Here is a 15,021-nt window from a genome sequence, read left to right on the forward strand (position 1 = left end):
CACGTTGTGATAGTGACAGAGGCAGACTGGAGAATAGATCTCGCTTTTTTATTATTTTTTTTTTAATGAACATTTATTTAAGTTATGTATTGAAACACTGCATTTATTGCAGGAAATGGATAAAGAGCATTTAACACAGCAGTAATCGGTAAGAGCAGTAAGAGAAATTAGTTAATATATTATACAGACATGACTGAAATGAACACTGCTTTTATTGCAAGTGGTGCTTTTTTTTTTTCTCTCTAGTTTCTGTAGTTGTGGTGAGCATGTCTACTGTAATTATAAATTGTTAACTTCACGTGATTACATCTCATTTAATAATTTCCAGATTGCATTTCTTTTTTAAAATTGTTTTTATACTGATTTTTTTTTTCTCTTGTTTCTCGTTCACCAGTGTATGTGGCAGTGTAAACTGTGCTTAGTGGCAGTTGCAGGAAGATTGGCATTATTGAACCACTACAAACTGAAGCATCCACACCTTGGGCGTACCAGCCGTTATCCATGTACGTTTTTAGAGTGCCCTTGCACCGCTCCTGGTCTGCCGCGGAGGAAAGACGACCAGGATGGGTTAAAGGCGGAAGACAAATTTCACCAGTGCATGGCGTGTGTGGGCATGATGCATGTATCTGTGTGACAAATAAAGGGGATTGTCCCTCTGATTCTTCTTCTTCATTTAAAACATGGAATGCATTACATATTCATCACTCTCGGGATCATTCCACAAATGATAAAGCAGTAAAAGTAGTATCTGTATTTAAGTGTCACATTTGCTCGTGTAAAAATTTGGGAAATGAAAGAAAGTACTTTGCTCACATAAATGCTTATTTAAAGAAAAGTGAAAAAGTGACTTGCATGTTTGATGGTTGTGATTTTCATACAACTGTTTATGGAACCTTTAGGTCTCACAAAAGTCGGAGACATGCATCTCATTCTTTGACTGATTTTAAGCCAGGTATTGTGATAACAAATGCACCTCTGCCTTTTGAACTTTTACCCACTGATGGCCAGGAAGATGAGTGTGTGGAGAGCGACACTGTAGAGTCAGCTGATCCCAGGGTCCTCTCAAGTGCAATTGAGAAGCAACTTGCAGCAGCCCTACTCAAGTTGGAGTATCTTGTTCATGTGCCAGGTACAGCTATAGATGACTTTTTATGTGAGCTTAATTATTTAAGTTCAGCATCTGTGCCACTTTCAAAAGATATAGTTGCTGATATCTTAAAGCGACTTAACTTTCAGGTTGAGGACTCAGTAGTTGCTAATATCACTTCTGCAGTGTATAGAACCAATCCAATATCAAAGGCTATTGAGAAGGGAGGGCCACTTTCTGGTTCATATCAGCGTAAAAAATACTACAGGGATTGCTTCACTGTTGTGGAACCTGTGACTTTTATCCTTGATGGTAAAAAGTTCAGAACCTTTCAATATGTCCCAATCTTAAAGTCATTGCAGCAGGTCTTAAGTAGAAAAGGTATTCTTGACAAACTCATAGAAAGTCATACCGGAACAACAAACCTCGAAAGAGACCCATCGTATGAATATAGGTCATTTAAAGACGGTAGTCATTTTCAACAAAACAAGTTTCTGAATAATGATGAGTTAAGAATATCAATCTGTCTCTATGTTGATGATTTTGAAACTTGTAATCCCCTAGGCACCTCTAGAAAAAAGCACAAACTTTGTGCTGTTTATTGGTTACTGTCAAACCTACCTCCAGGCTCTCATTCCATCCTTTATCCTCTTTGATAATGTTTTGGAACCTCTCTTAAAAGATCTAAAAACCTTGGAGGACCATGGTGTGTATGTTCCTCAGTTAGGTACATCTTTAAAAGGTACAGTGCATAGTGTTGTGGCTGATAATCTAGGAGCACACAGTATTGCTGGCTTCATTGAGAGTTTTTCTGGAGATTACATCTGTCGTTTTTGCACAGCAAGAAGTTGTGAAATCAGTTCTCATTGTGTTGCATCTGGTGTTTTTCAGTTGAGGACAAAAGAAGAACATGCAGAACATGTGCAATTAGCTGTTGAGAACGCCACACATCACTTGGCTGTAAAACGAGAGTGTGCTCTCACCAAGAGCCTGTCACACTTTAATGTTGTGATTGGATATCCCCCTGATATTGCTCATGACATATTTGAGGGAATTGTGCCGTTTGAATTGGCGTACTGCCTGAATTTTTTGATAGCAAAGAAATTTTTTACATTAGATGAGCTAAACAAAGCTATATTGTCATTCCCATACAAATGGTCTGACAAGACTAACAAGCCTCATGTTGTCCCTAAGAGTTTGTCCAGTTGGAAGTCCATTGGAGGCAACGCCCATGAAAATTGGAGCTTGCTTAGGTTCCTCCCATTTTTAATTGGGTCTTGTGTTCCACAAAATGAGCCAGCATGGGTTGTGTTGCTGGATTTGAAAGACATTACTGAACTAGTTGTGGCCCCGGTGCATACTGATGAGTCTCATACCTTGAAAGTAAGATAGTTGAACACAGACAGAGGTTCCAAGAGCTGTTTCCTACTGTGAGACTTCTGCCAAAGCACCACTTCCTCGAGCACTATCCTCGGTTGATTCGCTGTTTTGGACCTTTATTGTCTGTCTGGACAATGCGCTTTGAAGCCAAACATAAATATTTTAAGCAGATAGTGAAACATACTAGTTGCTTCAAAAATTTACCTTTGACTTTGGCATCAAAGCATCAGTATATGATTGCATTCCACATCAATTCGCCATCTTATGGTAAACCTTGCCTTGATGTACAATGTGTGTCCACAGTTCCAGTTGAGTTATTGAAAGAAGAGGTGTCTCGTGCTATTCATTTAAAATATCCCAACATTGATGAAGTAAATCTTGCAAAAAATGCAAAATTCTGGGGTACTGCCTACAGCAAGGGCATGATAGTAGCACATGGATCAGCAGGTGGATTACCAGAGTTTGCTGAAATTATCCAGATGTGCATCATCGATGGGAACTTGTTTGTCATAGTAAGAGTGCTGTGTGCTTGGTATGTGGAACACTACAGAGCCTTTGAGCTAAGGTTGTCCCCTACAAGAGAAGTCAAGCTCTTAGCACTCAGTGAACTGACTGATGTCTATCCATTAGCTGACTACATGGTTGGATCCTGCCGTATGGTAACTTTAAAAAGGCACATCCACATTAAAGGTTGGTTACTAAATGTACTAGCTTTGTTTATTCATAATGCATTTTGCATGTTTTGTCTGTACATCCAAAAAAGTTCTCAGTTTTTTCCCCCACTGCATTCTTTCATTATTTTTATTAATTTTTATTTGTTTACTTTTGATGATCCAATGTGCAGTAACTTTCCATCTTTCACTCTCTAAATTCTTGTGGCATCAGGGTTTCTGCAGGGCATTAAAAAGCATTAATACTCATTAAATTGATTTTGTGACAAATAAGGCCTTAAATGGCATTAAAAATCATTAAATTTGATTCTCAGTGGCATTAAAAATTCTTTCTGCAGTTTTCAGGAAAAATATTTGACAATGATAACATAATATATCATTAAAGACTGCGATTCGACAGATATGTGCATCTGCGTTAAACATGCCGAAGCATTGCAATAGCTGTTCCGGCCGGTCGGGTACAACTGCCAAAAACTGCATGTTTTTAAAGTGGCCGACAGGTTGGACCAAGTGGAGGAGAGCCGGGAAATGGGGAAACGCAAATTCCAGCAAAAATTGGCAGAAAACATGGATTTCAGAGAATGACTACAGCCCGTGGGTGGTTTTCGGATTCAGAAATAGTGAAATGTAGGGACAGTTTTCATATAAACATTCATCATTTACAAAAAGCATATGAAAAGAAATGAAAGACTGCACACAAATTGTTGTTAATTTGTTGAGTTCATGGTCGTGGCATTAAAGTTATTACAGTATAGCATTAAAATGGCATTAAATAGCATTAAATTTGACTGACTGATTTCTGCAGAAACCCTGGGCATATTAGTCTGTCCTCTTTTTGTCGGCGGCGTTTTGGGCCCTTTAAAGTTGCTGAGTGGTTAGTTTTACTGTCTAAATGCATTTTAACTACTAGAAAAATGTCTAACTTTTATTCATCCTTTTGACAGATTGAAACCTGTTGTCATGGCGGCTCTTTTGAAAGTCATCCTTGGAGATAACAACAGTCAGCGCTTGACTTTCCCAGATGGACTTCCAACATCTGTCAGTGAACTTGTTGATATTGTGCAGAGACAGTGTACTATTCAAACAAACTTCAGGCTTCAGTTCATGGATCCCCTATTTAACAATGAGTTCATGAACCTCACTTCAATGGATGAAGTGACAGATCGTGGAACAATCAGAGTAATCTATATGGCAGGCACCTTAACCCTGCAGCGCGTGGAGGTCCAGATTTCTTCAGGAAGTGCTTGTAACTCTAGTTTTCTGGAAGAAGGTTCATCAGTGTCTAGTGGTGGCGTTGATACTGACATTTTATCTTCACCAGAATCAGATGCATCCACCTCGTCAACCTCCAGGACATTTTGGCCTAGCACCTTCAATGTTCCACAGTTTGGCTTTGATGCAGAGTTAAAACTTGAAAGAGGCAATGCAGCATTCAGAGAGAATGGCATAGTGCTCATCCCAGATCTTAAACTCAAGTCAAACATTTTAGAAGGTCTGATTCAAGAAATTGTCAAATACAAAGTTTATGTCACAGACAGAGAATTCAACATGGTTGGTGAGGCACTCGTCTCCAAACACCCTTGTCTAACAGAGAGAGGCTCAGTGACAGGATATGCTGGTTGGAAGGCAAGCTTAAAGAACAAACTTGCAATTTACCGTACGCATTTGAGAAAGCTGGGATGTCCTGAAGTTTTGGTGAACTCTGTTAAGCACAAGCCTGAGGGTAAATCAGGTCCTGCCTCTGCCATCAAAAGACCAAGACGTTCTGAAGTGAACTACTGCCCCCCTTATCCCACTGGAGAATCAGATCAGAGTCTGGAGGCTCTGAGAGTGGAACTCCTGTCAGATGTGAAGAAGCGGAACAACAGGGAGACAGTGAGAAGGAAAATGGACCAGACCTTCGCACACAGGAGGTATGAAGTGGTTCGAGACAAACCAATGGTTGAAGATTTCAAGAACAGATGGCCAGCCCTCTTCGATGTAACTGAGGTACATCACACCTTAATTTACACAACCAGTCAGCAAAATTGTCCACTTTGGCCCATTGCTAGATGTAAAAAAAAAAAAAAAGATTAGTCTTTGGTTTTGACTCGTATGCCCTAAACATAACACTTCAAAGAACAAGACTGATCCTAGAAATCAGTTTGATTTGAATTTATTTTTTCTTTAAAAACGAAAGAATCCTTTAAGCCAGCTGCAAAAAAGATGTTTCTGACTTTTAAATACAATATGATGAAATGTAAAGATTTTGGTTAGATTATTTTTTAACAAAATGGTTCTCACTCTGATTCATCCTATAGTTATGTGGGTAAGTCTGCTTCAAGTTTAGGTTGACACAAGATTAACTTCATCCACATTTGGTTTTATAATGGAGTGGCAAACATGCTGCATGACTCTTGCATTAAAGGGATGCCCCCTTTGATACTCTGTTAATGCTCTAACTTTGACTTGTTAGATCTATGACATTCTTTCAAACATGCATGGCCCCACATACCAGTGGAAATGAAGTCAATTTGCATTTAAAAACTGTCTCATAACAAGAAGTGAAGTTAATTTGTAATATATTCACTTTTACTTGTGGGTGAACTGAGGAAATATTTTGTTGTTCAAAGCTCATGAATTTCTCTGCACACCTTTGTTCTGATTAATCGTTAAACAGGTTTTATAAAGTGTACACAGATACAGCTGTGCACTATTAAGTTGAACCACTGAAGGATACTTGCAAAACAATATTTCAATGGTATTATGATATGCTTTTCTTTAATATGTCTCTCTTTTACTTCTCTTATTTTTAAAACAGATAAATTTAGAGTTCAGACGCAGCACCACCATAGCGCTACAGTCAAGGTTTTTATCTCAGATAGACATGCTGTCCGGCAAACTCCTGAGACTGTTTGAGCGAAGAGGTGGACAGGTAGGGAGAGTGCTTAAAGATATTGTGGCACCCATGGCTCAGGTAAGAAACAAATATAAATGCATTATCAATTTTAATTCAGTCTGTGATACTTTTTAAAAATAACTTAGTAATCTTGTTGCCTTTGGCCAGGATGACGATGTTGACCTCGGTCGAGGTTGTATTATCAAAGGACTGTGTGTGTACCTCAATGAGGAACCAGGAAACTTAGTCCAAGAGTATGTGGTGAGTATATAAGGGTGATTCTCTGAGATCGGTGCCTTTTGGCTCTCAACATTTTTGAAAAAAATATCTCAAATAATTTTATTTTTGATTGCTACATGTGATAGTAGACTGGTTAAACCTTTGAGAAAATGTATTTTCCCACCGCAGGCAAAAAAGGGTCATCATTATTATACATTTCTTTACAGCTAATAGCCGTGTTGAGTTCAACCCTGTCACAGACAAATTGGAGCCTGTGTGAACAGGATTTAAAAAAAATATTCTTGTAAATTCTTGTAGAACCTTAATGATGAGATGTCTCTTGTTCTAAATATATATACATTATATATATATATATATATACACACACATTATTGTTAAATACTAAAATTTGACTGCTTTATCTAACATCGGCCTTCATATTTGATCAAAAATATGCATTAACGTTTAATGTTGATCAGATTTTTATATTATTTCTATTATTTCTGTCAGCTTACCTTCACTTTCTTTAAATAGTCAATCAATTAAATACCAAACCAAAAAAGGCCACCTGCTGGTCTGAGGGGCACAAAAACAAATAAATCAAAACAAATGAATTGCTCATAGAATTCCTACTGTAGATTGAAAAGGCAAAATTAACTGATTTTAGCATAAGGCTGTAACATGACAGGGTGAAAATCCCACAAGGGATGATCACTTCTGTAAGGTACTGTAACTGTTTTTACTAATCTTTCTTGAGGATTGTTCAGGTGTATGTTGAACCTGATTTCTGACAATATGTGTTTCTAAGGGCACAGACAAAACCAAAGAAAGGTCAATCGAGTAGACCACAGTTGGTATTTACATCCTGAAAGCAGACTGCAACTCAAACCCAGATGACATCGGCATAGTGATTGAAGGACAGGTGGTCTTGCAGGAGCTGGACAACTTTCCGTTAGCTGTTGCCATGTTGTTTGGCTTGATTTACACACTGAACCTCGACTACCCTCGTGACCTCCAGTATACATTTGAGGTGCTCCAAAAAATCATCATGGAGCTGGAGGGCACCACTCTTTCCAAAAAAGCGCAAGTGCTCAAGAACAGACTCTGTGAATGAGTGTTTTATCTGTCAATGCAGATTTTCTAAGTGTTTACAGAGAAAAGTTAGGTATTCCTCAGTGTTTGAAATTTTGCAGAGTTACTACATATTTTTCATATGAAAATAGTATATTTTTTCATTCTTGCAGCTAAAGAGTCTTTTTTTTTTTTTTTTTTTTTTACTACTAGAGCTTGTTCGTAATGTTTTGTGTAAAGCTGAAGGGCACCATGCTCTGCAAGATGGCTCAAGAATTTAAGAGCTGTACTGTTGATTATTTCAGAGTGTTCAGAAAAACTTTTTACACTGGTTTTCCTCAGTGTTGGAAATGCTTTAAATATGTCATGTGCTGTGAATATGTGTTTGCACAGTGCTGTATATTTTTGATGTTCAGTTGTATTGTTTAGGTACCTAAACATGTGCCTGCACAGTACTGCATTTTTTGATGTACAATTTTTAGTGCTTCAAGACTTGTGTTTGCACGGTAATGCATATTTGTGATCCACATTTTTATTGTTAATTTTTACGTAAAGACCTGTTCACAAAGTCTTGCAAATTATTTGATGTGCAATTTTTTTGGGAGGCACATGAAAATGTTCTAAACTACAGCTACTTTGTAACGCTTTAGTGTTTAACATCGTTTCAAAGCATTTTTGACAGTTTTGAATTCTGTGATGCATCTTTGGATTAAAAGTGGTTCAAGATATTTTGTTTTCTTCACTTTATTCTCTGAAAGGTGCAGTGTTTAGGTGGCACAAGAAAGATGTGGGTTTGATTGCAGTCTTTGTGAAATTAGTATGTAGTGTGGGGGGGTAACTTTTAAAGTAACATAAGATAATTATTTTAGTTAATCATTCTGAAATTGAATCAAATTAAAATGATTACATTTTTGTTGTTTAATATGATAGATCTCTTTTCAATTAACATAAGAAACGTAAAAATATTTAACAAAAATGTATTGTGTTAAAAGAGCATGAGAAAGTCATGTGAGTGTACCATATGCAGATCATGAAACATGCACATGATTTTTTTATATTGCCAAAACATACCTATATTTACTGCAACCACTTTCAATAATTTTATTATGTTAGTTCAACAGATTTTTTTTTTCAGTGTGCTGGCCCTGCGTAACACAGCTGTGCGGCCAGAGGAGCGACCTGATGTCCCCCGCGAGTTAAGGAGGAGGATATGGGGGTGCCGCGCTGGGATCAAACGCCGCGACAGGAGGAGAGCTTATAGACCAACTCTCCCGTCTGTCATCATGGGGAACGTAAGATCTCTCCCCAACAAGTTGGACGAGCTAGCGGCGTTGACCTGGCATTATCAGGAATTCCGGCGGTGCGGTATGCTATTGTTTACTGAGACACGGCTGGGAACGCAGCACACAGATGCAACTGTAGCGCTGGAGGGATTCTCACTCATATGGGCAGACCGGACAGAGAGGAGTGGTAAGAGGAAAGGAGGAGGGCTGGCAGTGTTTGTGAATGATAGATGGTGTAACTCCAGGCACATCACTATCAAAGAGCAGCACTGCTGCCCAGACATTGAGCTGCTGGCTCTTAGTTTGAGGCCATACTATCTGCCGCGGGAGTTCTCGCATGTCATAGTATCGGCTGTGTATATTCCACCCTCTGCAAACGCCGATGCAGCCTGTGACGTCATCAACTCCGTGATCAGCAGGCTGCAGACTCAGAAACCACAGGCCCTCTTACTGATCTCCAGGGATTTCAATCATGCCTCTCTGTCCTCCACTCTGCCCAAATTCATCCAGTATGTCACATGTGTCACCAGAGACAATGAAACACTCGACTTATTCTATGCCAACACCAAGGAGGCATACGAATCATCACCCCTCCCCCCTCTGGGAAGAGCTGATCACAACCTGGTTCATCTCCTGCCTGTATACAAGTCCCTTGTTAACAGGCAACCAGCTGTGTCCCGCACAGTGAAGAGGTGGTCTGATGAGGCTGAAGAGGTCCTGAAGGACTGCTTCGATACAACAGCGTGGGATATATTCAGTGACTCTCATGAGGAGGACACTGACAGTCTGACAGACAGCATCACGGCCTACATAAACTTCTGTGTGGAGAACACTGTGCCCACCAGGACTGTATGGTGTCACTCTAACAACAAACCCTGGATTAATCCTGACATTAAGGCTCTCTTCAAGGAGAAGAAGAGCCAAACTCCCAGGCGGCTGGGGATCCAAAGTGGGCAGATGAGCTGAACACCTACTTCTGTAGGTTTGAAGAAACATCTGCCCCTCCCCCAGCTGCACCAGCACTGCAGCAGACCTCTTTTCATCTGCCAGCACCCTGCCTGAGTACCCCAATGACCCCTCCCCTACCCGCCTCCACAGTATTCAGCTCACCACAATCAACGCCACCCCCCACTGCTCCTCCCATCCCCCCAGCCATTTCACAAGACACTCAGCCCCCCTGCTCCAACTTGTCCCTCACACCTCTCCAGGTGAGGAATCAGCTCAGGAGGTTAAAGACAAGGAAGGCTGCAAGACCGGATGGCCTCAGTCCCAGGCTCCTCAGATCCTGCTCTGATCAGCTGAGCGGGATCATTGGACATCTGTTTAACCTGAGCCTGAGACTGGGAAGGGTGCCTCGCCTCTAGAAGATGTCCTGCGTGGTACCTGTGCCAAAGACCCCACATCCCAAGGACCCTAGCTGCTACAGGCCGGTGGCCCTAACATCCCACCTCATGAAGGCCCTGGAGCAGCTGGTCCTTGCCCACCTGCGCCCCCTGATGAACTCGTCCATGGACTCGCTGCAGTTCGCGTATCAGCCGGGCATCAGAGTGGACGATGCCCTCATCTTCCTCCATCCATCGAGCTCTATCTCACCTGGAATCACCTGGGAGCTCTGTTCGGGTCCTTTTCCTGGACCTTAGCAGTGCTTTTAACACCATCAGGCCAGCCATCCTGAGAAACAAGCTGGAACTTTCTGGAGTGGACCAACACCTCACATGCTGGATAGTGGACTACCTTTCCAACCACCCACAGTATGTGAAGACACGGGACTGTGTGTCAGGGACTGTCCTCTGCAGTGTGGGACCCCCCCAGGGAGCGGTGCTGGCACCATTCCTCTTCACCCTCTATACAGCTGACTTTTCACACCTGTCACCCACCTGCCACCTGCAGAAGTTCTCTGATGACTCTGCCATTGTCGGCCTCATCACAGATGGGGATGACAGGTCATACGGAGGACTCATTCAGGATTTTGTGGACTGGTGTCAGCAGAACCACCTCCTGATTGATGCGGGTAAAACCAAGGAGCTGGTTGTGGACTTTCGTTGGTGCCTGTACTCTTCACCATCACCAGTGAACATCCAGGGAAGGGACATTGAGATGGTGACATCTTATAAGTACCTGGGTGTTCATCTGAACAACAAACTGGACTGGACTCATAACACCACTGCACTTTACAAAAAAGGACAGAGCAGACTCGATCTGCTCAGTAGGCTGAGGTCTTTTGGGGTGCGTGGGGCACTCCTGAAGACCTTCTGTGACTCTGTTGTGGCTTCTGCCATTTTCTATGGTGTAGTCTGCTGGGGGAGCAGCATCACAACAGCTGACAGGAAGAGGCTGGACAAATTCATCAGGAAGGCCAGCTCTGTCGTGGGATGCCCTCTGGAACTGGTGGAGGAGGTGGGGGGAGGGGGGGGGTGTCCTCCGTGACAGACAATGACTACCACCCCCTCCAACACACACTCACGGCACTGAGGAGCTCCATCAGTGACAGGACACTACAAAAGGGTGCTCCAAAGTGTGTGAAAGAGTATCGCAAGTCATTCCTCCCTGCAGCTGTCAGACTGTACAATAAAAACTGCTCCAAGTGATCAGTGCAAGAGTCTGTGCAATAGTCTGTGCAATAAAACATGTACATAACAGTCTGTAAATACGATTCACAATTTCTTACAATTCCTTACAATTTCTCTCTTTTCATTTTTATTTAAAATTCTCACTCTTTTGTATATATACTAATGTTATTTCTAAGTTGCATGCACTTCTTATAGTAATCTGCTCTACTGATGCTGCTGTAATCTGGAATTTCCCCTCGTGGGACTAATAACGGAATATTGAATTGAATTGAATTGAATTGACCTGGTCCTTCTTTAACACAGATAAATAATATATGATAAATGGTGGAATAACTGTAAATGTGAATCTTGTCTACCCACCACTCGAAGCATGTTACCTGTACACATAGGATACATAACATTGCTTTTTTTATGGCTTTATTGTGTTTGTTGTCCTTCAAAGTGGTGACCTAGTCTTTAACACCAATACGTTGGATGAAGTGACAAGTGATTTACTATCCATATATATTTGTGCTCTCAGGATCACACATCAAGTTAAACTTGAGACAAAAGGGGGGGAAATAGGTAACATGGGATGTCACTACTGAAGATTTCATTCATTGTGTCACTAAACTTATATGATCAAATATAGGCCATTGAACCCAAATTTCCAAGAATCCTCCATGTATTAATACCTCAGTATGAACTTTGTCCATAGACCCAGCTTTAAACTACCACTGGTTGAGTGTGACCCCGATCCAGTTATCAGGTCACAAAACCCCAGTTACCTTATTGCTCTCTCTTTCATTTTTTCTGATCCCATGCTTTTTATTTGATGGCTCTCCCCGGCATTAGGATTAGGGTTGGCTAAATTCACACCACTAACTGAGAGTGAACAAGTTCAGTTAGCGGTTAACAAGTTAGTGCTGAGCTGCTGACACTGCAAGGTGAACAAAGGAGCGACCAGTTTCCCTCCAACTGGCCCTATCACAACACAGCAAAAACTGCATTCAACATCGGAACCACAACTCTTCCAAGCCTACTTATTAGCTAAGAAATCGCCAGTTTACTGTTGTAATGTTTTGTCCTGGTTTGGTTATTAAGTAGCCACACCACTACTTGGTTGTTAGTTGTACTCATAGTTACATCCTGATTACAAACTAACCATCCTGTTTGCTAACCTGGTCCAGTTATCCTACATGGATCATGACAGAAACTGCAAGTTTATTTGCCCTCATCTCCACAAGAAGACACCAAGTGCTGGTTCAGCAACTTCACCTGCCACTCTTTAAGTAGAGGTCTGGATTATGACTTCCTTCTCTTTGTCTCCAAACACCTTCACCTTGATTAAGTGTTTGCAGGTGTTTGCCATGTGTCTTTTAAATAATCTTCAATTCAATTCAAGTAGCAGCTTCTTTCTATTAATTGAGATTATGCTGTCCTTAAATTGGCATGAGGGTTAATTGATAATCCTTTATCTTATTCGTAAAATATGACATATTATGATGAACTATGTGTTCGGTTAGGCTCACTATCATTGGGATATTTATGGTACTTTAATGTGTAATATTTAACATGTGTAATATTTAACATGAATTAAAGGCCAGATATTGTAATTTCTTTGTTTAGAACAATGGCAATCATCATGGCAATCAACATTGTGGATACATAAACTAGATAATTGGTGATGTCCAGATAAATTCTGTACGAGTCATCGTGTTTTTATTGATATTCAATTACTTATTGTTTTGCAATTGGTTATATTTTGTCACTACTGAACTTTACTACAATCTACCGGATTTTCAGATGCATGGCATTTATTCTGCCAAGGCCTAATGCCGTATGTTAATAAAAGTGAAAAATAATTTGCTTATCTGCCCCGTGATGTGCTCTAAAAATTAATGGGATCTTCATTTGCCCATGCTCCATCCTTCCACCAAGTTTCATGAAAATCAGGCCAGTAGTTTTTCCATTATTCTGCTGACAGACAAACATATACACAAACTGAACAAAAAAAACATAACCTCCTTGGTAAATGTAACAAATGATTAATAATTGTTATTTTAATATTATGCCACCCTTAATCGTATTGTATTCATCAGTGCTAAAGAAGGACCAGGTCACTGCTTTATTTGAAGAGCAAGACACAGTCATGAAAAATATAATGCCTAGTAAATCATGATCACACATAATTTAACAGAATTCATGTGCAGTATTTTAGGCTGTCCCATTACCTGCAAGCTTAACTACAAAGAGGATATGACCATCACTAATAACTCAGAAATCTTGATGATTGAAATACCGTAATTATTAATATTTTGTTCTTACATTAAGGCTTGTGTGAGATACTGTTAAGTATCGTACATTCCTGATTGTTCAGGAAGTATTACATTAATGAATTCATGCTTTTTCATGCATGATGTCCTGCATGCATTCATGATGACCAAAACATCCCTGGTTGACAGATATGTCAGGCTGGTGGAAAGGAGAAAATTACCTGTTAAAAGATTACCATGATGTCAAATGAGCTGAGACGATCCATACAACGTCCAAATGTGGAGAGACACTTTAATCCAATTTCAAATATCTCAGAGACTTCATCTTTCTATTTTGCTTGCTCAGTTATCTGATATTTAGTCCAACCTGTCCCTGGTGTGATCAAGCTCCAGAGACCCTTATTCAGTCATTATGGCAATGTCCAGGTTTTACCTCCTCGGACCTGGCGTCCAGGGGCGGGGCTTGTGGACAGGCAAGCCAGGCAGTTGCTTGGAGCCCCCGGCCAATAGGGGAGCCCCGGCCATTTATTTACAACAATGATTATTGGTAGGCCTGGGCTTTCAGGGACCTCTGTTGGTCGTTGGACCTCACTCTGAGAACCACTCATCTATTTTTTCGGTATTCATCTGAAATGTACATTTTCACTGCACCATTTTAGTTCAAGTTCATTTTACTGTCATTCAGTATGTTACACACATATAGAGCGAAATTCGCTCTCAGGACCAGCAATATGGCAGTGGCAGTACCTCATTTAGCCTATGATTTAAAAAAAAAAAAAAAAGATTTAAATGAAGAATAATACTAAATAATATCTAAAAATAGGATAATAAAATCAAAGAATCAGTTCTTAAAAGCAATCAAAGCAGTAAGTATACCAAGGCATTCAGCAGTCCATAAAGTGTCTACAGAACATGAAGGAATACAGTTTCTAAGGAGAAGGAATGGTAGCAGCATACAGTTAAGAGTTAGTTGACAGTCTTGAATTCACAAGCCTCATCGCCTCTGGGTAGAAGCTGCGCTTTAGCCTTGTGGTCCTAGCATTGAGGCTGTGCAGCCTTTTGCCCGAGGGGAGGGGGTTGTGTGCTGGGTGAGAGGGATCTCTCATGATGTTAGGGGCACAGCTCCTGCATCTGCTGATGAAGATGTCGTCCAGGGGAGGGAGACTGCAGTTTGTAATTCTTTGAGCAGATTTAACTACTCTCTGCAGGGCTGCCTTTTCCGCTGCAGAGCAGTTCCCATACCAGACAGTGATGGAGGATGTCAGTGTGCTTTCCACCACACACCTGTAAAAGGAGGTGAGGACAGCAGGACTGAGGCCAGCCTGCTTCAGCCTCCTCAAGAAGTACAGGCGCTGGTGAGCCTTCTTGAGAATGTTGGATGTGTTAGTTCTCCATGTCAGGTCACTGGAGATGTGAATCCCCAGGTACTTAAATGAAGACGCCATCTCCACCTAGGTGGGGTATGCCTCCCCCTCCTAAAATCCACAACTATCTCTTAAGACTTATCCACATTGATACAAAGGTTGTTTCCTCTGCACCAGTCCACCAGGTCACTCACCTCCTGCCTATACACAGACTCATCGCCTTTGGAGATTAGTTCAACGATG

General features: G+C 40.9%; 2 protein-coding genes across 7 annotated transcripts in view; one reads left to right on the forward strand and one right to left on the reverse strand.

Annotated features, from left to right (window-relative positions):
• Positions 1-15,021, reverse strand: part of mettl22 (methyltransferase 22, Kin17 lysine) — a 155,141-nt gene that overhangs the window by 44,137 nt on the left and 95,983 nt on the right. The window lies entirely within an intron of this gene.
• LOC143333672 (uncharacterized) lies at positions 4,500-9,927 on the forward strand. Of its 2 annotated transcripts, XM_076751848.1 has the most exons (4): positions 4,500-5,127; positions 5,939-6,094; positions 6,185-6,277; positions 7,044-9,927. In XM_076751848.1, exons 1-4 carry the CDS (start codon positions 4,687-4,689, stop codon positions 7,077-7,079), a joined length of 726 nt encoding a protein of 241 aa, XP_076607963.1. In that variant the 5' UTR covers positions 4,500-4,686; the 3' UTR covers positions 7,080-9,927. The 2 variants fall into 2 exon arrangements, with proteins under 2 accessions (XP_076607963.1, XP_076607962.1); XM_076751847.1 differs by lacking the exons at positions 4,500-5,127; positions 5,939-6,094 and having other exon boundaries at positions 6,259-6,277.

The sequence above is a fragment of the Chaetodon auriga genome, chromosome 16 (genome assembly GCF_051107435.1).
Source record: "Chaetodon auriga isolate fChaAug3 chromosome 16, fChaAug3.hap1, whole genome shotgun sequence".
In the NCBI taxonomy this organism is placed as follows: Eukaryota; Metazoa; Chordata; class Actinopteri; order Chaetodontiformes; family Chaetodontidae; genus Chaetodon; species Chaetodon auriga.